Raw genomic sequence first — 24,407 nt, 5'->3', positions numbered from 1 at the left:
ATTCAGTTACTGAATGCAACTGAGGTGAGGTCTGCAGAGCTTTAGATTGGTTTTGGGTTATATGTGACATCCTGCATGAGCTGTCAAGGTGCTCTTGGAGTACTTTCTACATTTATAGGTAATAAATACTTAGAAATGTCTTTGTAACCCATTCCAGACTGACATTTTAACCACAGTTTCTCATGTTCTGGAATCCCTTTAGAGTGGGTCATGATGGGTTGCTTTTTGAGATATTTTAGTCTTCTTCATGTTGTCAAGACAGGTTCTATTTAGGTATAGTCTTGATTCTACAAGTCTAGGAATAATCAGGCCTGGGTGAAATTGAACTCACCTTTTTTGTGATTAATTGCAATTTATTGATGATTTAAGAAAAGTGACAATTACTTAAGGGCCAGTTTGGTTTGGATAGCTTTTCTCCTTGAAAGAATTATAGTGGAACCATTTTGCATTCATTCAGGTTCTCTTTGATGTTAAAATTTGTTATTTGATATAAAAATCTGTGGGGGGTGAATTGCTTTTTCACAACACTGTAAAAAATGCAAGAAAAAGCTTTATTTGATTCAGAAACGTTTTTATTTAAACATATATCAGATCAAACTTTTATTTAAACTCAAAGACAAGCTACAAAACAATATTTTGTACATATAAAAAATACAAGAAGAGATTAAGACAAACAAATGCATACATCTGTTCTGTAGATTAAAAGGTTAAACCCTGGTATGGTTCATTTAGTTCTTGTAATTTCCACAGTTTTTGCAGTTGAAGGTCTGCAGCAGTGGCCGTTGTCTCACATGGGATAATTAAGCACCACGTCCTGTTTCGCCAGCTCCAACAACATGGGATCATCGAAGAACTTGCTGATACTCACATCTTCACTCAGACCCTGCAGAAGCAACAAATAAGCAATATTAGCAAATTAAACTGATCATCTATGATTATAATTTCAAATTAAAATGTAAACAGGTGCGCAGATGACTCGCCTTGCGTCTTCTGGTCTTGATCATGAACTCTCGGGCCAGGTGAGGGGCAGGTTGAGGCTCGAGGGGCCTGATCACAATGCTCTTGTCCAGGGGGTCACCGGGGACAATCTTAAACGGGGAACAGAAGCAAACAGGCACTGAATTTACACTCGCTTACATTCAAAACACTTTCTGAAAAGACATAACACCTTCAGTGCTAACAAGCTGAGTGAACATTTTTAACAGCGTCTGTCCCGTTTTTCCCCGACTCAGGTGAGCATCAGTCATCATAACAGAAAAAGCCGAGTTGTAAGTACTGTCACTCTATCAAATGTGACCAACATGGCAACAATGCAACGTTAGCAGGACGAGTTGGAACGCATTCGAACTCACAGACGTTTAAAATGATTCACTAAATCCATTATCCTAAGCAGCTCAAGGTTTGACCTTCATGGGATGAATAGGATATTCATTGTCATTTAGATGACAATGAATATCCCATGATGAAGACGATTCTTGAAAATGAAAAGGAATGGGATGTGGAGGCAAAAATAAGACTTTCTGAGCCTCAGAGGAAATGTTTGACTGGAGAAAAAGAGGGAAACATAATAAAAGGAGAGGATGAAGCCCAATCAACCAATGGATGACAGCGGCTAATGGCCGTTAGCAAGCCAATGCATGATAAAACTAATGAGGGAGGCACAACATAGCCTCTTAAGGTTAATGGTCCAAACAAGGCAGTTCAGGGACTTCTTTGTTGTTCTTGTTATCTAGGGCAGCTGAATCAATATGTGCTCACAGGAATCATGTCTCTCATACACCAAAAGCAGGAGAAAAGACCTAAACCATTGACTGAATCGGGAACAAGTAACTTAAACAGTCATGCTGACTGGCAATAAATCCTAGGAGAATTTCCTGAGAAAACAGAACCTGCTGCATGCAAAATATCAGGATATATGAGGGACACATTATGAAAAACTGTTATTGTCTGGTTTTTAATAATCAGAAGTATCTGAGGAAATAAAACGAATGAAAACAGTTTAATAAAAACTCATCAAAGCAGAACTAAATATGTCAGTTTCTCTTATTTTCTCATCTTCATGTAATTTAAATAACAACGATGAATATATTCCCCAGTGCATGTCTGACATAAATAATTTATGTCTGATCATTTTCACCTGGAGGGGAAGAAACATTAGTGCGGATGATGAAACACGAAACATTTCCACTCCTTCTTTGCTCACAGATTAATGACTTTGCACTAAAGTATTAATCTAGGCTAAGTGGAGGTAATTTTCACTGACACAGCTCTGCAGAGTGCAGACGCAAACACATGTCAGATAAGAGCAGACAGACACAGACAGCCACATAAAACTTCAAAAGTAATGACTCGCCACTCTGCTGTACTCTGGATCAGAAGCAGCTCAACCAGAGAGGCAGACGTGTGCACGACGTTGAGCACTTTGGAGCAGGAACCGCTACAAGTCCCAGCATTCCTACACTATTTCCAAGCCCCACTTCCAAACGTTTCCAGACTCTAAGTATGTCAAAAGTATGTCCAAGTACAAAAGTTCACTTTCAATTAACTGCAGATATTTCTACTGAACTCAAGATTAACTTGAAAAAAACAGAAGCATGGATGGATGTAAGAAAGAAGGATGGATGAATAGACTTACTACAGAGGCACTGATGTATACCCAAATGCATGGATGGAAGGAATGTGTAAAAATGACTGAACAGACAGATGGATGAACGGATGATGGGATAAAACGATGATGGGATGGACGGACAGACAGAGAAAAGAATTCATTTTGGACAAAATCATGGCTGAATGATTGCATTAATGGAAAAATACATAGATGGCCGTATATATAGACAGACAGGCGGATGTATAGATGAACGAATGAACTGATGGCTACTCAAATAGACGGACGAACAGACGAATGCAAGGACAAACTAACAGACTGATCCCTATAGGCAATGGGAGGATATAAAGGATAGTGTTTTACAGCTCCCAGTGGTGCTCACATCAAACATTAGAAATGCATATTTATGATTTTCATAGCACAGACCCCGAAGCATGAAGGTCAGTCTTTATTCCACTAAATTTAACAGATGGAACTTAAAATTAACCTATTATGTATCCAACTCAATTTGACCTTTTATTTTAGCAGGCAAACGCTGAATAATACAGTTCACTAAGAGAAGGTACTGACTGCATGTTTGTGTCCATAAATCTCACCTGCCAGTGGTGAAACACAGACAGAGCGAAGGCCTGACCCTGAGTGTGCGTGCGAAGGTCGGTCTCAAAGCCAAAAGAGTCAATGGCTGGGATAAAAGCCTTGATTGTGTAGAGAGGAGAGCCGGGTATAGGTGCATCCTGGGTGACATGACCCCTGATAGAAGGCAAACAAATCAGATTTTATTAAAACAATAACAAACATGGAAATGCTGTGATGCCTGATTTAAGACTTTGTGCCTGCATGCACAGACAGACCTTCTTCTAGCCAGGACTGTGTAGACTGCAGATACACAATCAGCTGGAGCCTGGACCTCTACAAAGTAATATGGCTCCATTAACCTTGGAGTGGCCTGAAATGAGAGGTATACTACAGATTAAAGGAAGCAAAACAATCCGGAGAAAGACTGCAGCATAATTATAGAGGGCTGCTGATGGGCTTATGATGAAAGTCATGATGAGTAAAAAGGTGGGAAATAAAAGTTAAAATCAAGAAAAACACAGGATCACAGTTTAGTTAAAATCATAGCAATTACTTCTCCACAGTTGAAATGATCAGAAGATTCTCACCATAAGAAAGGCGGAGTACACCACTCTCCTGGCTGTGGGGATGACCTGACCTCCTCCTCTGTGGAGAGGCTCCTGAGCGATGACGGCATCCAGGATCTTAAACTTGACGTTCCTAATAGCTGAAAGCACCAAAAACAACAAATCTCAAGTTAGGCTAACGTATCACCGGCAGAATTAAAACACTCAACATTTTATTCAGAAGAAAAGTCAAGATACTTTAAGCTAGCAGGGACGACTTACGTTCATCACAAAGAGGTCCCTCCCTGGTGCCCCACTGGAAGCCCTGAACGATGCTGTCTTTGACTGAACCAAGCAGAGCTTTGTCCACCTGCAGAAAACACACAACAGGTCTGAGATTCTCTGGTTGGACACAATTTTATTTTTATCATTACTTTTATCAAAAGCAAGTTAAAAGTCAGATTTTAGTAGGTTTATTCAAAAAAAGAATGACAACAAAACAAACAAAAACAGTCATTATTTCTCCTGTCGACATCAGGGTTCCTACACCTAAATCTCCAGAGTTGTCCATTTCTACCTTCTAGTACTTCTGAAGGATCAAAGCATGTATGAACAAGCAGAGGGACACATGGATGGATGAATGGACAAAGAAACGAAGGTATAGATGCAAGGATGGACATCTGGATGAACGCATGGATGGATGGAAAAGCAGACATACATAGATAGACAAAGAGAGATGAATGGATGATTGGACTGACAGACAACTGCACAAATGAATGACAATTAGCCCTTGTGGCTAAATCTGGCATATTCACATGGCAGTCTAATGTACTCATGTTAATTAATATGCACAGTAAACATAAGCAGGAATTGATTCCGAAACAAATCAGATGAATTAACAGACAGATTTATGAATAGACTAAGGAATAGATGGTAATGGACATATGGATAAAGAGATAAATGAACAATCGGATGGACAGAGCCATAAACATTTATACATCAGGCTGGTAAAAAACATTTTTCTTCTTCCTGACCTGGACCTGGAAAAGGTTTAAATTGAATGCCAGACTATTCCAGACAGAGTAAAACCAGCTTTGAGTACAGATTTCTGATAAAATAAGGACAACCAGGGTCCATTTATTTAAACAACTTATCGTGGTGAATGCTGGGATGCAAAAAAACAAAAATAAATATTGAGGAGCTGGTCTTCTTTCATCTTCAGTTTCTGGGGAAAAGAAGTAAGACTGCTCATTATGGGCCTGAACAGGCATGATTCCAGAAGCCCCTAAAGTCTGGTTTGATTGGAGAAAATGGACTTCAGTTCACAAAGTAAGAACTCCAGAACATCCAGAACACTGTGTCCAATTAGACTCATAGAAGTGGATGAATCACAACAAAACAGTTTCACCGAATTTTATTCAGTGTTTAGGTTTCTTCTCAGTTAAATGAACAAGACTGACATAAACAAGAAACTGTATCTTGGTTTAAGTTTTAATTAGATTTAAACACATTATTATTAAACAAATAAGAACCGAATAAAACCTAAAAGAGCCACAGTTCTATTGTTTATGGGATGTTTTTATTCTGAGTTAAGCTAAGACATCCATTCCACAAACCCAGACACAAAACCTCTCGGATTGTATGTTTCTGACTTGCCTCTGAAGGAAGTGTGTCATCCACAAGAATATTGGGCCCAGTTGTGTCCGGTCCAAAGGCCCAGATAGACCTGGCAGCCAGCAGATCCCAGTCGTACTTTGTCTGGAAGAATTCTCCCAGTTTCTTCCTGCGATGACACAACAGGACAGTTACTGGTAGGACTGGGTTGGGGGGAATGTACAGTGTGTCAACTGGAACATTAAAGAGATTGCTTTATTTGGGGGAGCGGGGGTTGTTAATGGAAGACAGGCATGTGAACTGTGCAGCCATGCTATTTTATGCCGGCACAACTAGCTCCAGATGGCCTCACAGACAGGAAGCCTCACTCAAGTAAAATATGTAATCAAGCATGCGCTTCAAGCAAGACTAATAGGGAAGTGCATGCATGCTTTTAGTGCACAATTTAATTAGAGAGTGAATTAATTAATAAGCAAAGGTGAGCTAACTTAATGGGGACATTTTAGTGAAGCGAAGAGAGCTGCAGCGAATAGAATTACTACCAAGAAACTGTGCAGATACATATTTAGGAACCATGCAGCAGTTTCTCACATTTTAAATAGGTTTTTCCCTCTACTGCCGTCTATGACCGCATTTAATTGACGAACCTCAATTTTCAATGACTGCTCATTAATCCCAGCAAAGGATGAAATGAGAATAAATGGCCGGAAAGGCACAGAAATGTGGAAAAATTATTAAGCTGACATCAAAGCATAATGAGCACACTGTATCGCTCATTTAATGAAGAAGTCAATTAAACTGCAGTACGAGCAAGTATGACTGGGTAAAGTCTTCAGCGGCGTACCTGTTCCACGTGATCTGCACCACTTCGTTCTCGATGTCCTCGGCAAGCCCCTTCTCCAGGGGTTCTGCAATCATGGTGATCTTGTTCCTGGAGATCAGATCACACAGAAACCATCAAACACTCGGAGTGGGCAATGCATGGGTTAGATAAAGCAACACGAACTAAAGGTAGTTGAGAGCGAAGCTGCAGTAATTATCCAGTAAGATTACACACCTGCCATTGTGTTTGAATAGGATCTTATGAAATGAGGGCAAATACTCACTTTTTGTTGGGCGTCTCAGCAAAACACTTAAGAGATGACGTCTCGACAACTGTTTCACAAAAGGTCACAACAGGATCAGCGACCTGTGGACAAAACGTCAGAAACAGGTTTGTTTATGGAAACTGCCTCAACAAAAGCGTTAGAAACATTTTTCAACAATTACGGTAATAATACCTCGGATCCCAAGTGTTGCCCTTTTGTTTTGCTGAAGTGAACTGGTTGCAGATTGTATGTTTATGTGCATACGGATAAACGTTTAATATTGACTGACCACCAACTGTGTTGTAAATTGCAGCCTGAGTTTGGTGTTCATGCTGAATACGGTATTAGACGCAGAAAATATTTTAACAGTCGAAAGCTCCAAGTTCGAACATATCAGTAAATAACCTGAATACAAGAAGTTCGGCCTACATGTACTCTATAGCATATGGACTCAATGCTTGGTTGGGGCTCCTTTTGCATGAATTACTGCATCAATACAACTTGGCATTGGGGCAATCAGCCTGTGGCTCTACTGAGGTGTTAAGGAAGCCAGGTTCCTTTGATAGCGGCCTTCAGCTCATCTGCATTGGTGACTCTGTGGGTCTCGTTTTCTCTGGACAGTAGTCCTTAGCTTGTCTATGGGGTTCGGGTCAGAGCTGTTTGCGGACCAAATCAAGCAGAGTGATACCATTGTCATTAAAGCAACTATCCTGCTGAAAAATGAAATAAGTATGTCTATAAAACTTGTCAGCAGGGCAAGCCTGAAGTGCTCTAAAATTTCCTGGTTGCAGCTGTGATGACCTCGGCCTTGATAAAATAAAACTGATTGACACGGAAAGATGACATGGCTGCCCAAATCATTACTCACTGTGGAAACTTCACACTGGACCATAACAGGTAGGTATCTATGTCTCTCTACTCTTCCTCCAGACTCTGGGACTTACTTTCATCTTAAAAGAAGACTTTGAACCACTGATAAACAGCCCGGGTCTTTCTCTCCTTAGCCCATGTAGGAACCTTCTAGCATCATCTCTTGTTTGGTTGTAGCGTATCTTAAATCACAGACTCCGTCTGCTGTCAACACCTTGTGACCTTCACACAAACTCTTCACAGTGGTTTGCTTGGAAATGCGCTGTAACATTTTTCTACCTTGCTTTTTTTCTTCCACACAACTTTCCATTAATAAGATACAGCATACTGTAGCAATGACCTTTTGTGGCTCATCCTCCTTGTGGAAGGTATCAGTGTTTGTTAGTTCTGAAAATTCTGCCGTCTTCCCTGATGGTGTAGGTAACATCATGGTCAGAACATTACATTTTATATCTCATATAATTTTTTAAGAAACTAAATGTTTTTATCCTAATCATACAAAAGGCAAGGCTTAAAACAAACCACTCAATTTTCTCAGAATCCATAATAAGATGCTGCACGGTTTCTTCCAAACCAACAAAAATGCCATAGTTACATAATTAGGATGAGCATTTTTACTTACTTTAATGTCAATCTCTGAGTACATCTTCCTCAAATCGTGCATGACACAATCCAGGTAAAGCTCTCCTGTCCCTAAGATGACATGCTCTCCAGACTCCTCCACCTAAAATACAATCAACTCAGAAATCTGCTCCAAAACATCCAAGAAAATAAAATGGTTTGGCACAGAGACTAAGATCTACCTTTGTGGTTAGAGAAGGGTAGCTCTTGTTAACCTTTCTCAGGCCGTCCAACATTTTCGGCAGCTCGGACGGGTTAACGGGCTCCACGGCAATCTTGATAACCGAAGCCGTGTTAAACTTCAACGGCCTGAAAATCTGAGCCTGGTGGAGAAAGAGAAGATGTCTATGTGGTTCATAGTTCTAAATCCCTAAGAAATGTTCCTCATTGATGCCTTACCTCTTCGTTTCCTCGTGGCTCTGTGATGGTGGCGGTCTTCACGATTGGCTGGTCACAGCCTTCAATCAGAACCCAGTTTCCTGCAGGAACTCGATTCACTTCAATTTGGTACCTGAAATGGTGTTTGGTAAGCTGTAAGTTCACCAAATAATCATTGATTTTGGACCCTTATAAACAAGCCAAACTAAAAGTTTACCTGGCAACAGAAATCCAGAGACGGCCCACTGTGCAGATCTGAGAGTCTTCCTCGTCGTCCAGCGTGTAGTTCTCTCCCAACACCTTCACTGGCTGACCTGCCTGAATGGTACCGCTCAGAACCCTGCCAAACGCATGGAATTGAACCCCATCCTCTGTGCTGTACATCTTAGTGGTGTGGCACATCAAAGGGCCCTGAGGAGAACAATCAGGAAGTAAGAAGGGGGGACTGGCTCCTTATTTTAGGAATTAAAATTAGGGATGCACGATAAGTCGTGCAGCCAAGTTTCTGGGGTATGCAACTAAAGCAGAGAAACAATGTCCGCCGTGTGGTCATTTTTCACGGTGTTGAAAAAAGACACATGAAAAACAGTGTGCAATACTTGCAAAGTCAAGGTAATATGTGGAGGATGCTGTTCAGTAATTCAATACCAACACTTTTATATGCTCACAATTTCAGGAAGCTAACGGTGCTAAAAGTAGCCAAAAGACAAAAATGAAAGCGGATACGGCAGCAGCCGGGAGCCCAATACAGCAAGCATACGAGAAAACTACAAAATTGTCCAAAGACAGCCCAAAAGCTAGGTGAGTAACTACCAAAATGAAGAAAATGATTACTCTTGACGACCAGCCATTTTCCAAAGTACAGGACTGAGGGTTTTGGCGGTTAATAGAGCACATTAAACCCCGCTACAGCCTTCAAAGTCGGCACTACTTTTCTGACGTTTCCCTCCCTGCTTTGCATGAAGTGGTGTATGGAAGCAAATCGTTACCATATTTCAAATGAAAAAGCATTTCCAGAAATGCTTTTTCATTTTAAGAATGTGGCTGCATTGTTTGACTCATAAATCAAATTAGTAATCAATCATCCTATTTGCATTTTAATTTTCTTCTTCAAGACTGCTCATTCTTTCACTTAATTAAAATGAAAAAGACATTTGAGATTTATTTTTCAAAATGTACCCCAGCAAATAGATACCAAAATTCAATTTGAAATGTAAAATTTGAAAATGAAAAAGCATTTCCAGAAATGCTTTTTCATTTTAAGAATGTGGCTGCATTATTTGACTCATAAATAAAATTAGTAATCAATAATCCTATTTGCATTTTCTTCTTCACGACTGAACATTTTATGCCATAATCAAAAAGAAAACAAAGCAGACATTGCTTTTTCGTTTTCGTGGTCTGCCCGCAAAGTACTGCCCAGAACTCGAAAACGAAAAAGCATTCCGAGCTGCGGGCGCAGCAGAGTGACGTCAGCAGCCGCTCTTCCTCAGCTCCCTGCTGACTGAGCTACCCATCTTGTTCGGTAGGGGGCGCTGTGCACGTCTGCAGTTCATTACATTGCAAACGTGCCGAGAAATTGATTGAATTGCAGCAGGGCCGAGCTCAATTTGTGGCAGTGGCAGGCAGAACTGGTAGTTCCGGTGGCAGCCTTATGGCCTGGGACATCCAGCGTGTTTTTAAGCATTTATTTATAATTTTCTGTGAGTGACGATTCAGAATAGCCGCTCATGCTCTATAATAAACCGGCTGTTTGTGCAATAAATCTTCGTCATCCTTTCAACACGTCACACATACACATAGTGCTATTTATTTTCCATGTCAAGTAAATACAATCACCTTATGTTATGGGTCTAAAGCTGTTTATTAAATAACAATCAATAATGAAATCATTATTTAAAGGTAACAGGTTATAACAACAATGACATCCTGTTTGCCGATAATCAGCATCAGCTTCCACAAAAACAGCGGCAACCGCATTGGCAAGCTTTTACGGCCGGTCTGGCACCTTCTGGCATCCTCGCGGAATCCCGTGCCACCCTGCGGCAGACTGTGGTAGTTCCGGTGGCAGCTTCGGTGGCACGCTGTGGCGGAACTGCCACAGCGTGCCACCGAAGCTGCCACCGGAACTACCAGTTCTGCCTGCCATTGCCGCAAATTGAGCTCGGCCCTGCTGCAATTCAATCCATTTCTCAGCACGTTTGTAATGTAATGCAATGCAGACGTGCACAGCGCCTCCCACCGAACAAGCTGGGTAGATTATGGCATAAAATGTGCAGTCGGGAATCAGAAAATGCAAATGCAAATAGGATGATTGATTACTAATTTCATTTATGAGTCAAACAATGCAGCCACATTCTTAAAATGAAAAAGCATTTCTGAAAATGCTTTTTCATTTGAAATATGGTAACGATTTGCTTCCATGGTGTTGGTCATGCATGTGCACAAGTTGTACGATGTGACTGACGTTAGCTTCACTATGGATATATGGAGTTCAGATGAGTATGTAAAAGTCTGGGCTACATGGCTCATACACCGCAGCTAGCAGTGCAGGGTGGAGTGGTAACCCAGCAAAGCATCTCTGACTGCGTAGCTATTGGATAAAAAGAGTTTTGCCACTCTCAACCTGCCACCTCTCGGCTGAGAGATATACAACAAGAGTTAGGCATGACAACAAAGATGCTACAACAAGATCTCATGACCAGATGCAATAGTATGTTGTACATGAATTAAAGTCTACTGGATCAGAACCATGTGTGTCTGGAGCAGATCATAATCTGCCTGCCAGTGTCAGCAGACACCAGTGGGGCCTCATTGAAAACGTGACTGAGCTTCTCACTCCCTTTGAACAATTAATGAAGGGAATAAGCTGGCAATTTGCTAGTACCGCAGAAGTGATTCCCTCTGTTGTGACACTGAAACGTTTTTTTGAGCAAGGCAGCTGACACGAACAGTGGGGTCTGCATAGCAAAAGCCACTCTACAGGAAGCTGTTAATGAGCGAATTGGAAACGTTTTCTCTGAGTCGCTTTACCGCTTGGCAACAATCCTTGACGCGAGCTGCAAAGATCGTTATTTTGACATGGTCACCAAATAGGCGCCAGTAAATTTGCTTCTAAAGCAGATAAATTGACACACAGCGACAGAGCTATGGAGATACCAGCCACAGAAGAACCACAAGAGAAGAAGAGAAGGACAACCAAAACAAGTGAACAGTCTTTTTCTGTTTATAAACCCTGTCTGTTATTCAAATAACCAAACCTGTTAGAAACCTTTGTGTAATGATTTGTAATGCAAGTTAATTGTATACAGTTACAAAAAAAGTAGATTTACTACGACAAAAAAAAAAAAATCTTTATAAAGTACCTTTTTTAGTTATGCTTTCCTGCCCTCCTAATGTTGGACCTTTAGCATTGCCCTCTGCTCAGAGCAAAGTTCAACAAAATCTAATGTTGCAAAGTTTAGATTGCTGGTAATTTATCACACACACAGTGATGCACAGCTATCTGCGTGAGCTCCCCATCCCCAGAAATGAAAGAACCCTGCAGCACTGTTAAAAGCAACATGTTTCGCTTTTCGGCCCTGTCCAAGGCAGCACGCGAGTACCTTTCAGCTCCATGTACAAGTGTGGATAGTGAACGACTCTTTTCTGCTTACTATGACCCACAGTGTCACGTGGAAACACGGTTTCATTGTTTGGGACATTACTTTTCGAGCAAGCTTTATGTTGGGAAATGTACAAAGATTACCATGTCTTTTTCATTATAGTTATGTCCCAGTTCAAATATTTTGGTTTAACAATGTTATAGCTAGACTTAAAATTGATTTGCAGTTTTTTATTTTTGCATGCGTGTGAAAACATCGGTTTAGTGTTGGGACATTTATTACAGTGCTAGTGGGAAAATGTGCACCGATAGTGAGGATATTCTCTAATATTTTTGATTTAACATTTTTCACAGATTTGAGTTTAAATGGAGTAGACTTGTGCCGACAATTTAACAAATGTCTGGTTGCTATAAATACCACCAAGTTGGATCATTTGACCTTGTCCAATATCCTGTGGTGGATATTGTTTAGCTTTATGATCCAAACTGATGGTTACTGATGAAAAACTGATGGTTACCTGTGTTTTTTATTGGCTGTGCAATCTTGGAAGTCACGTTTAAAAAAAAAGAAAATCAAGAATTCAGTTTGCATATTTTTCAGTCTGTACAAAACGTTATCACCTCAGAAACGTGTGTGTTATATATATATATATATAGGTAAATATGGGTTATTGGCCATAACAGCAATATTAATATCGGTCCAAGCTTTCATGTCAGTGCATCCATAATTAAAATAGTATTGTTTTGTTCAATATGCAACTTTTCCCATAAGGAGATGCTAGTTTTTTCTCCTCATTAAATTACTCACATCAGGATCACATTCTGCCATGGCCTCTCCCAAGTCTGAATCCAGGCCTCCTGTGTACGTGTGCTCTATCTTTATTTTAGCACCCTCTTGTGGCGAGGGGACGTGTTGCACGCACATGTCCACAAAACCTGCAAAGGGCAACAACAAATGAAGAGTTTGTTGTGAACAGATTTATATTACAGGGTTCTTACACATTTCTCATGGTAAACTTCCATACTTAAATGCTAAAATTCTTGCCCTTACTAGGATCCATACAAATACACAAACCTTTCAAACTTAAATTTCCAGAGATATTTTTTAACCCAGTTTTTAAAGAATAAAAAGCTTCACAGGACTTATGGTAGATATCTGTATATATTATGGAACCAGACAATAAAACAGACCGTAAGGACAGACAAGAGGGATGCATTAATGAAAGGGTGTAAGATGGATGGATGGATGGATGGAAGAGAGAGGAATGGATGGATGTCAGAACGATGGAAGGAAGAAATATGGATTCATTTAAGAAAGATGGATGGAAATAAAGTGTGAAACTATAAATATTTTTTCCACACTCCTTGTTCATATCCATGCTTATCAGGACCTGGAAAACACTTAAATCAAATGTCAAGTGTACCACAAAGATAAGATTCACAGACATACCGGTGAACTCTCCAAAGAAGCGGTTACAGACCAGCCGAAGCAGTGGTCTAATGTTCAGCTTCAGCTCTTCTTTCGTCAGGTGAATACCGAGCTCATCCAAAACCCGAGGCAGCGTTGTGTCCACATCTCCAACCACCTGGACACCAGCAGGATTACACACAACACACACAGGAGGTTTGGACTGAGTACCGAACTGGCAGTCTTCATTAAAATAAAAAACACAAAGCAAGCCATTTCTAACCTGTGAGAGGATCTTGTAAAGAGGCTCCAAGATAAACTCCACAAAGCTGCGCTGGGAGTTACTTGTGGGAGCTTTCTTTGTGAACTTGCGACTAAACGGAGAACAAAGAAGAATCATAGAGAGAACAGCTTCACAGATTTTAGAACAGAGGATAGTTACTCACGTTTTGGGGTTGAAATAAATGTCTCCCCAGAGCCGCTTTGCAAACTCATTATAGTTGATATCACCTATAAACAGATATGGGAGACAGGAGGAAATTAGTAAAAGTACTTGCCCCCTCGCAGATTTTACTTTCTTCCTTTTCAAGCCTCAACAAATAAAAGTGCCTTTCTTTACACACAAGAACATGCAAGATAAATAAACTAAGGTTAAAGTTCAGCGAGACGTGAGAGCAAAACAAAACCCTTAAACAGAATGCAGAATACAGTGCTGTGAAAAAGGATTTCTTCTGTTTATGCTTTTTTGTCACAATTAAATGTTTCAGATCAAAAACTACATTCAGACAGAGATCAACTGAATAAATGTGAAACTCTTTTAAAATTATTTCATTTACTAATACAAAAAAAGTTATCAATTCAACCTAGCAATATGTGAAAAAGTAATTGCACCCTAACCCTTGGTGGCAACAACTGGTGATCCATGTTTTACTTTGCTGTGGAGGAATTCTGACCCACTCTATTTGGCAGATTTGTTTCATTTCAGCCACATTTGAGGGATTTGGTGAATGAATAACCTGTTTAAGGTCAGGCTATGACTAGGTCACTCCAAAACCTTCATATTGTTTTTTGAGACATTCAGTGGTGGCCTTGCTTGTGTTCTTCAGATAATTTTGTTTATGGGAAATTGTCCAGGTCCAGAAACGGCAAAGCCCAAGGTCATCACACTACCACCTCTGTTTGTCTTTTGGTATGATTTTATTTTTCTTAAACACTGTGTTAGGTTTTCTACAGATGCAACGAGACTCATCAGTCCCCAGAATTTCTTCTCAAAGGGAAATATCAGATAGATCTTTGTGTGCTCTTTGCTTTTGCCTTGGAACTCTCCAATATTTGTCATTTTTGGTCAGTCTCTTTCTCACTGTTTCAGGTTCTCTCCATTCATGGATTATTTTCTAGACTGATGCCAATGAATTTTTATCTGATCTTATAGCCTACTTCATGGTGTCAGACAGGTTCTATTTAAGGGATTTCTTGAGTGTACTGGTCAGGTAGTATTCAGGTTTGGGTGATGCTAATTTGTCCATCACTGTTAAATCATGATTTTGTTACATTAAAACATAATGATCGCTTTTTCACATCAGGCCAAGTGTGTTTGGATCATTTACTTCCCTTAATAAATAAAATCATCAGTTTAAAACTGCACTTTGTGTTTACCAAGGGTCATTTTTGCCTGATATTCAAATGTGTAGGATGATCTGAAAAATCTAAGGCACAAACAGAAAATATCTGTAATGGGGCAAATACTTTTTCACAGCTCTGTATGTTAACTGGCGAGTGATCTCACCATAGGTGTCTGAGTAGATCTTGGCAAAGGATCCCAGAGTGAAACAAATGCTGTACTGAGAACTGGCAAAGCACACATTTCCGAGGAGAGGAGACACCACCAAGTTCTCGTCTGTGGAGTAGGTGCTGAAACAGAAGAGGAAGGACCAGGTCATAAATACGGAGGTGGTGAAATTACTTAAGCCGTCCATCCATCGTCGCTACCAGCTTATCCTTGCAGAGTTGTGGAGGGGTTGGTGCCATATCTCAGCAGTCATTGGGTGGGAGGCTAGGTACACCATGGACAGTCCATCACAGGGCAACAAAGTGACAACCATGCACGCACACACATACACACACACACACCTAAAGGCAATTTAGAGAGGCCAGCTAACCTAAAAGTAATCTCTTTGGACTGTGGGAGGAAGCCGGATAACCTGGAGAGAACCATGCTCTGGGAGAACATGTAAACTCCATGCAGAAAGACCCCAGGCTGGGATTCAAAGCCAGGACCATCTTGACGCAAGGCAACAGCGCTACCAACTGCACCACCGTGCAGCCCCTTACTTAAGCCCCTTTCAAATGTTCAGACAGTATTTCTTTCCTAACCTGAAGACAGATGAGCACGTCAATATGACTTCTGGGTGCGGCGGTCGCACAGGAGTAAAACGTGCGACCCGTATTCAACCTGTCGCGGGTTCGATTGCCGGCCCAGGCGACTTTCGCTGCATGTCTTCCCTCCCTCAATACCCCTTTTCTGTCAGCTTACTGTCGAAAAAATAAAAACCACTAGTGCCTCTAAAAACATTAAAACACATAAATAAAATATAATGTCTAAAGAACCTCACTGTGTTTTTCTCCAGCCCCTTTTTTAAGAAAACACCTGAACTCTTGAAACTCAAATGCTTTTCCATGTGTCAAAGCTTGTGTAGGACCCATGCCTATAATAATACTATATCCCACAATGCTTAGCAGTTTATTCAGTTAATAAAACAAACCAGAATTACCTGAGCAAACCATTGACCTCATCCACGATGTGTCGAAGTTTATAATAAGCATCTGTTGGTGGCAATTTGAGCTCCACAATGAGTCGGTCCACCTTGTTGATGCAGATGGTGATGGCCATGCGCTCCTGGACTGCATGTTTGATCAGACGCTCTGTGTTCAGCATCACCTGGGCGGAGAAAGGCAGAAGATCGATTTATTTCATCTAAAAACAATTTTAATAAATGGGCAACTTAAAAAAAAATGGCAACCTACTCCTTCTGCTGCATCGATGAAGAGGACAACACCATCCGAGATCCTCATGCTGGAAGTGACCTCATCAGAGAAGTTCACATGGCCTTTTAAAGGAGACAAAATGTTTTGTTTTTCTCTGGATAAAAATATGAAGTCGAAAGGAACAATCCCAGATCACAGATAAACACACTTCCTAAACGTGTTGAACTAATATACAAAACCTGGTGTATCCATGATGTTGAAAAGGTAGGATTTTTCTCTGGAGTCAGGCAGGACCATTGTGACTGGAGTGCTTTTAATGCCTACCCCTCTCTGATAGAAATGCACCAGAAACAAGGAAGAAACAGCATGTTAGCTTTCAGTAACAACCCCACATGTGCCCGTGTCAAATCTGAATGAAACACTCACCTCCTGCTCTGTGAAAAGGATGTCTGTGTACCGGAGCTGGGAAAAAAGTCAAAACCATGTTGGGTTGCAGTTGATTGCAACACAAAATTTAAAGGAACAGAGTTTAAATTGAAGTAGAGAACACTCACGTCGACATCGTCCCTCTTTCTGATTTCAGGGTGTGTTTGCTCAATCAGGCAGTCCACAAAACAAGTCTGAGGACAACAAAAACATTTGTTAGAGTAAACCGATTCTACATTCAGGGTTCTTACACTGTTTCATAGGGCTGCGTGATATTAGGAACACAAGGCATTGCTATATTATTAAATATTCAGATAATGGCATCGATTACCATTAAATCCTACTTAAGTCTTTTTTTTTAATCCAACATTGTGACAGGTTGATAAAGAACAGAAAGTTCATCCAGGTGGCCAAATTTATAACTGGAAAGTTCAACTTTATTGCAGGGCACCTAAATAACAGTTTATCAAATATACCATGCAAGCAGTCTTTTAAGATCTCATTATTGCATACAATGATATTGACAATAATGTGCAAAAAAGAATTCTTCATAAAATGAAGAACATTATGGAGAACCCCGATCATCCTCTTCATCAGACTGTTGTACAACAACAGAGTGTCTTCAGTCAGAGGCTTCTTCAGATCTGCTGTAAGACGGAACGCTACAGGAGATCCTTCCTGCCCACAGCCATCAGCATCTACAACGGCTCTTTGAAGAAACCTGCATAATGAGCTACAACAACATTTCATTTTCCTTTGGGATTAATAAAGTGTTTTTGAATTGAATTAAATAATGATCATTATATTGTGCAGCTATATTTTTCATGTAAAAATTCCAAACTTTTCCAGACTTGATTTTGAAGAGTTTTCAGTTCGTTGCATTCATTTTAAAATATATAATACCAAAGTTCAGAATGAATTTATAAAAGGGGCCAGTTAGAGAAGGGAAGGAAGAGGACAAAGATGCAAAGGAAAAAAGGGAAGCAAGAAAGGAAACAAAGGGAGGAGGGATCGACACAGGAAGGGAAGGGAGGTAGGACACGATGTAAAAAAGAAAGGAAGAAACAAGGACTCATGGGAGGAATAGTGGAAAACTGAAAGAAAAATAAGGACAAAAAGAGAAAGGAAGAAATAGAGAAAAGAGGAAATGGTGGAAACAGAGAAGAAAAGGAGGTATAACATGAGGAAAAAACAAGGAAAGAAATGACAAGGAAGGGAGGAGGGAATGGCAGACAAGGAATGAAAGAAAGAAAGGAAGGATGAACACAGGATGAAGGGTTGTAGGACACAAGGAAGGACAGAAAAGGGAACAATGGAAAGCTACAGCAATCACAATAGTCATTCCAGTATTAATGCAATAACTGACTGGAAGGTAAAAATACTTCAGGTGACATGAATTCACTTGAGCATGCCAGTAACATATCTGGCCAGTTGGAAGGACAATCTCTCCTATTGATGCCGACACCTGATACTGATCTTAGTGACGTTCACAGACAGTGGTGAGAGACATGTCTGTAATTGGCCAACTGTACTGCCATCGCAATATTATTGCTAATACATGTTTTTCTAAAACCGTTCAGAAAAAGAAGGAAGGACATGAGGGATGGAGGGAGGACAAAACATTTAAATAATGAGGTAGGAAAGAAAGTATGGAAAAACAAATATTCTTCTATAATGTATTGTCTTTGTCCATCCTTATCCAGACCTGGAAAATACTGATTTCAGATTTCATGCCTTTCCAGACTATGTAGCAACCTTTGGGTAGTGCAGCCAAGTGAACAGCATAGGTCCTCTTTATTTTTGTTATTCAAAATTGTTTCTTGAGTAAAATGCCACGGACAAGCCCCCAGCCAAGAACAGCACATTATGGGAGCGAGCCAGACGCAGCTACAAAGCTCCAGCTAACCTTGCCGTGGTGGAGGTGACCACACAGGGTGACGTTACGGATCAGCTCGGTACCGTCCATCAAATCTGCAAGAAACCTGTGTGGACAGAAAGAGATGCATGTCGCTCTGCTGCATTCTTAATCATCAGTGTTTTTATCTGAATTTAACAGGATTCTGCGTAGGAACATGACTCACTCCATGTCATAAACAGTGGCAGGTAACTCCTGCTCCATCAGCGTAAACTGCTTGTGCTTGACAGGCTTAATGATGGGTTCTAAAGAGGAGAAAAAGGAGGAAACACTAATGAGACAGTTTCTTGTTGAAGTATGTTCACAAACCCTGTAACTATGTTAACTGCACACATTAATCTCAACATAAGTCTGGTTGCACAACGATTATCTCCAAATAGCTTTGATATTTTGATAAAGGCAACCATAACATAAAATATAAGATAGTCTAAAAACCAACTAAAATAAAAACTGTATTATAAATATTAAAACGTATAAGACCTGTAGGAAATGATGCTTATAAATCTTACTATTTGTAGTGTTTATAAAAGCAGGGGGAGGAACTATTATCAATCAATCAATCAGATTATTAAGCGCTCACACACCGATACATCAAGAATAAACTAATAAACAGCTGAACATGCTAGCTTTGGAAAACACAAATATTAATGGCGGTGCTTTCATAAGTCGCATCTTTTTGTGTTTTGGTTTTGTTTCAGATCCAAGCAGACAAAGAAATGTAACCAACCTGTAATTTCCATTTCTAAAACAAATACATGCACAAGTCTAATTGGGCTGGCACACCTTAAATTATTGCAGCTGGCTGATTAACAAGAAATACATTCCCAACAAAGCAAAGCTGTTAAAACAATGGAAAGGATTCTAAAAATCCATCAAGAATGAAATCAACACAGAGTGGCAGAACATGTAGGTTTTTCCCAGTCAGCCACAAGTACAAACAAAAGAGGAGGAAAATGAAAAAGGCATCATAGCGATGAGATGTAAACTCACTGTGATATGCTTTGACAAAAGCAACACATTAGAAATGGACAGAAATAAGAACCAGTGAAGTTATTTATCTGGGTAATACTGCATCTTGCCACCAAGCAAAGCATGTTAAATCTCTCCTCAACTCAACGTCATGGTCAGCAAACAGTCTGGATGTCAATTTAATTTCAAATTTATTGTGCATATTGAGGAATAAATAGTGCATGACAGGGCTCCGTCCTGCACAGCTTATCTGCCAGAAAATTATATAACATAGTTGATTAATAAAATTGTTTTTCATTAGTGAAGTCAGTGCCTCAAAAAACTCCAGCAGTAAATAAAACCTGGAGGTGCAGGCACAAACAAAACCTAATGTTTTTGAGTTCCTGATTCGAGATTTTAAACACTTATTCCGTAGTTTTGACCAGGGATCCTTGCACATTGCATCTAGAGACTATCCTATCCCATTCAGTACATCAACAGTAGTTTACACCTTGACTAGAGTACGTGGTTATTGGCTTTTTACAAACAATTCCAGAACCACAAAAGGTGCATATAAAAGCAAAGAGCCAAGATAAATGCAAAAGCTAACTGTTGATTTGATTTTCCCACAATGATAGTGGTGGTTTAATGGCTGTAAAAATAGTCCAAATTCAAAGATGGTTTAAAAATAATCAGCATCTGAACCGACTTCAGCATCAAGACCTCAGTCAGGAGGAAATGTTTCAATTCTGTGTTCATCATTTTCCTCTGAAGGCTTCTTTGGTGCTTTGACTATCAAAGACTCTATAGTAAGACAACATCAACCTAAAGACTAAGCCCGCTTTACAAGCTTATAAAATGCTTAATTCAATGCTCTTAAAAACATGTAATCCATCTCACCAGTGAGGGGTTGTGTGTCTTCTTCCTGGACAATAGTTTCCACCTCCGGCCCATAAACCTCCTCTGCTGTGGGATAGTACTTCTTATCCTCATGCAGGACCACCTCCATGCCGGGTACGTTCTCATCCTCATCCCCAGGGTCATTGTCTTCATCTTCATCTCTCTGCAGGAAATGAACACCATGGCAGATTTTCACTTAAATCTTTAGCAATGACAAGCTCTGTGAATTTGAAAGATACCTCGTCAATGTCCCTGTCCTCTGCATCCAGGTCATCTTCGTCGTCGTCAGAGTCCAGCTCTGGACCGATGTAATTACCAAACTCGTCATATAAATCAGCCTCCATCTTCTAGAAAACTGCAAAGGAGATCAGATAGACTTGAGTCCATGTTAAAGCTAACACAGTGGCTCTGGAAAAGGAATAATCTTATGTAAATACCAGGTTTGTCAGACTTTAACAATATATTTTTCAAACTTTATCCACCTTAAATGTGACAGATACTATAAACTTTTTTGACCGTTTTACATTGGAAAATTCTTCAGTCATATCAGATTGTGTGGACATCTTGTTCAGCCATCTTAAAACTTCACTTTTCTTGTGATTCTGACATTCACTTGATTTAGAATGGATGCTTAGAATCACTGAGGCCTCTTTTTCTTCAGCTGAAGACCTGAAGATGTTGTGGTATTTGGAACTGCTCACCATTTTATCCACCTTGGCAAAGAACACCAGTTCCATCTTATGAAAAAAACAAAAAGAAACCTACCCCAGAGCATGATATGGTCACCACCATGCTACACTGTGGATATGGTGTTCTTTTTGTTGTTCTTTCAGTGTGATATTTACCTTTTAGAATTATGGCTTAAACGTTTCAGTTTGGTTCCTTCAGATCATAACAGATTTTTCCACGTTTCTAGGAGAATCTGACCAGGTCTGAATTATTACTTATAAACAAGTCTTCTGATTGATAACCAGTCACATTCTTGTGTCTCCATCAATTTTAAAAACTGCTGCAAAACTTTTTTCTAACTTTTTCCGGACTGCCACCTTTATACAAGGAGGTCCTTGTGATCCATTATAACTTCTCCACAATCTATGAATAGAAATAGAAAAGTAAAACGATGCAAATGAGTAAATCTCGGGAAAATCCTATTAGGACATCTGAGCTTTTTTCAGGTTCATCTACTCGCTAGTATTGATGGAAGGTGTGCATTCAAGAAAATAAATGCTGAAATATAATCAGTGTTAGTGTAGAGGAGTAAAGACTTTTAACAGGGGTGGGAACACTTTTGAAAGCCACTGTTTACGGACAGAAAATAAATTCATGCTACATCATTTCATCTGAAACACATTCACCCATAGTTGCACCTTTCCTAATTAAATGAGAGAAACATGAACTGTTTGTTGTATGTCGTAAACAACAGATATCTTCAGATTTGTGCGGTTTTAATAGTTTAACGTTATGCCTGTACAATCATTTTACTGTTAGTCTTGGTTTAAAAGAGACGATCACGCTGACTTTACAACAGCTAATGCTAACACTGAATGTCGCGAAGTTTGAGGATTTACAGATCCTAAAGTTTTATTTACGGACGTTTCCGAAAGAAAATAACCAAAAGGTTAACAATAACAAATTGTGTTATTTTTGTTCGAGTAATACTTTTATCTAACAAACTGGCCCGCTAACAAGCTAAAAGATAAAGAAATGAAAGGACTGCAAGCTACGTAGGAGGTACGTAGCTGTTCAGTTAGCAAGTGATAGCTTCCAGCTTTCAAATAAAATATGTATGGTATTAAAAACACGCACCTGTGTTTGGGTAATAAGAGGAGCTTAAAAATTAATTCCAAAACAATAAGTTGAATTTTAAACGCAGACCACATTCAAATAGCGCCATGCACATGAGATGCCACTACTGTATTTCGTCTTCGTATGCTACCTTGTGGCGAACGGCAGATCAACTTTAAGGCGCATTACCGCCACCTACTGGACTGGAGTGTGGGTAGGAAATTTATGGTGATTCTTTTTGTAATAGTTTTGTTTTTTAGTGACATAAATTTACCTTTTATTTTTATTGTATTAATTCCGAAAAACGTATTTATTGTATAGTTAAGATTTAATCTGCTTTAGTGTCTTGTTAAGACTTGTTTGATCTTTTCTGAGATGAGTGAAACATGTCCCACACATTTCTGAATGCTGTTGAATTGTGTCTCTTTATCATTTATATGCAAATATTTTACCAGAATTGTTATTATGGAATTTGCATTCAACTTTTCTCAATGGAATCTGAAACTCTCCTTTTTAGATTGCAATGATTGTTTATATTGCATGTCTGCCTCTTAATTTTGCTCCACTCCCACATGTATGGGAATCCAAACAAATTCCACTGTGAATTTTTTTGATGTAAAGCTTGTAAAGAACATGCTAAATCTGACTAATTATGATTTTTTTTTCTTGAGTTACCTTAATAAATGCTTAATTCAATTTTATTAAAGCAAATTTTACAATAACGCATTTCCTCTTCTATTGATTTTCATAAAACCTCTTCCTGTTTAACAAATATTGTACTGTCATAGTTTCAAACCCTCCAAAGAAGGAATAATTCCAATTTAGAAATCAAAAACTTTCAACTTATGGTCATTGGGTGGTATTTCCAAATGTTTTTCTTTTTTTGCTTTAGTTACATTTTTATTTTCCTTCTTTTTATGACAAATATCAAAATGATTTATGTTACAATGTGTATTTCCTTGTCAATAATAATAATAATTATTAATAAATAATATTTAGGAGCATTTCATAGCTGAAGCTGAAGCTATTGGCAGTCTTGTCAAGTCCCTTATGTGAAGTCACTTGACTTATTGTTGCAGCTACTGTCCCACAAAATTGCCTCAGAGTTGGAGTTTCATTTATTACCACTAAAGGATAATAATATATATTGCAAAATGTTAAATGGCCTGCACTTGTAAAGTGCTTTATCAAGTCCCCAGAGACCCCAAAGTGTTTCAGACTACAATCAGTCATCCACCCATTCAATCACACATTGACAGTGGTAAGCTACAATATAGCCACAGCTGCCCTGGGCCAGACTGACAGAAGGAAGGCTGCCATACAATTGGTGCCACCAGGCCCTCTGACCACCATCAGCAGGTAAGGTGTGGGAAGTGTCTTGCCCAAGGACACAACAACTGAGACAGACAGAGCGGATTGAACTGGCAACCCACGGGTTACAGGACGAACTCTTACCACCCAAGCCACAGTCACCCACAATCAATTTAAAAGCCAAATATCCACATGCAATTTCCTCTTTGGCTTCATGGATGTACTGTAGAAGTCAACCAACAAGTTAAGTCTTCCAACATCTATCGTTACTCGTACTCGTCGTCTTCCACTTCATCCAGGATCAGGTCGCAGGGGCAGCAGACTCAGTAGAGACACCCAGACTTCCCTAGACACCTCCTCCAGCTCCTCTGGGGGGGCCCAAGGCTATCCCGGGCCTGCCGAGAGACACAGTCCCTCCAGCGTGTCCTGGGCCGTCCCCTGGGCCTCCTACCGGAGGGACTTGCGTGGAACACCTCCCGAGGAAGGCTACCCACCCCTTCGATGTTGAAGTACAATCAATTCTCAAAATGAAGTCAGGAACTCTTGGAGAAGATGCTGTGTCCGAAGATGAGATTCGTAGTTACTCTTTGTCACCACTAGATGGCATTAAATCTTTGTGATTTGATGTCGACTAAACCAAAAAGACTAGGAAAAAAAAACTTTTTGGGTATTGTAAAATAAAACTAGGCGAAATACTAAATATATAAATTGTTGCATATTTACAAACCTTAATATGGCATAACTGTCGTGACATTTACTGTGCAAGAGACAACAGTATATGTTGATCTGACACAGAATTTTCAATAAAATGATTCCTTTTTATGTCAT

At 39.7% G+C, this 24,407-nt stretch overlaps 1 protein-coding gene across 1 annotated transcript; it reads right to left on the bottom strand.

The window, feature by feature from the left end:
* Window positions 1–587: 587 nt before the first annotated feature.
* LOC124863808 (116 kDa U5 small nuclear ribonucleoprotein component-like) lies at window positions 588–22,425 on the bottom strand. The gene is made up of 28 exons (XM_047358306.1): window positions 22,290–22,425; window positions 20,723–20,838; window positions 20,484–20,646; window positions 18,802–18,880; window positions 18,627–18,702; window positions 16,849–16,914; window positions 16,721–16,756; window positions 16,534–16,624; window positions 16,334–16,416; window positions 16,081–16,247; window positions 15,096–15,220; window positions 13,756–13,819; window positions 13,593–13,683; window positions 13,352–13,487; window positions 12,710–12,837; window positions 8,515–8,708; window positions 8,319–8,430; window positions 8,102–8,242; window positions 7,921–8,022; window positions 6,447–6,529; window positions 6,185–6,271; window positions 5,383–5,509; window positions 4,009–4,096; window positions 3,769–3,887; window positions 3,457–3,551; window positions 3,202–3,355; window positions 981–1,088; window positions 588–883 (listed from the first exon to the last, which is right to left on the bottom strand). The coding sequence occupies exons 2-28, from the start codon at window positions 20,825–20,827 to the stop codon at window positions 788–790; spliced, it is 2,916 nt and encodes a 971-aa protein (XP_047214262.1). The 5' UTR covers window positions 20,828–20,838; window positions 22,290–22,425; the 3' UTR covers window positions 588–787.
* Window positions 22,426–24,407: the final 1,982 nt, after the last annotated feature.

The sequence above is a fragment of the Girardinichthys multiradiatus genome, chromosome Y, assembly GCF_021462225.1.
Source record: "Girardinichthys multiradiatus isolate DD_20200921_A chromosome Y, DD_fGirMul_XY1, whole genome shotgun sequence".
NCBI lineage: Eukaryota > Metazoa > Chordata > Actinopteri > Cyprinodontiformes > Goodeidae > Girardinichthys > Girardinichthys multiradiatus.
The sequence above is the reverse complement of the archived record's forward strand: the minus strand, read 5'-3'. Positions and strand labels throughout refer to the sequence as shown.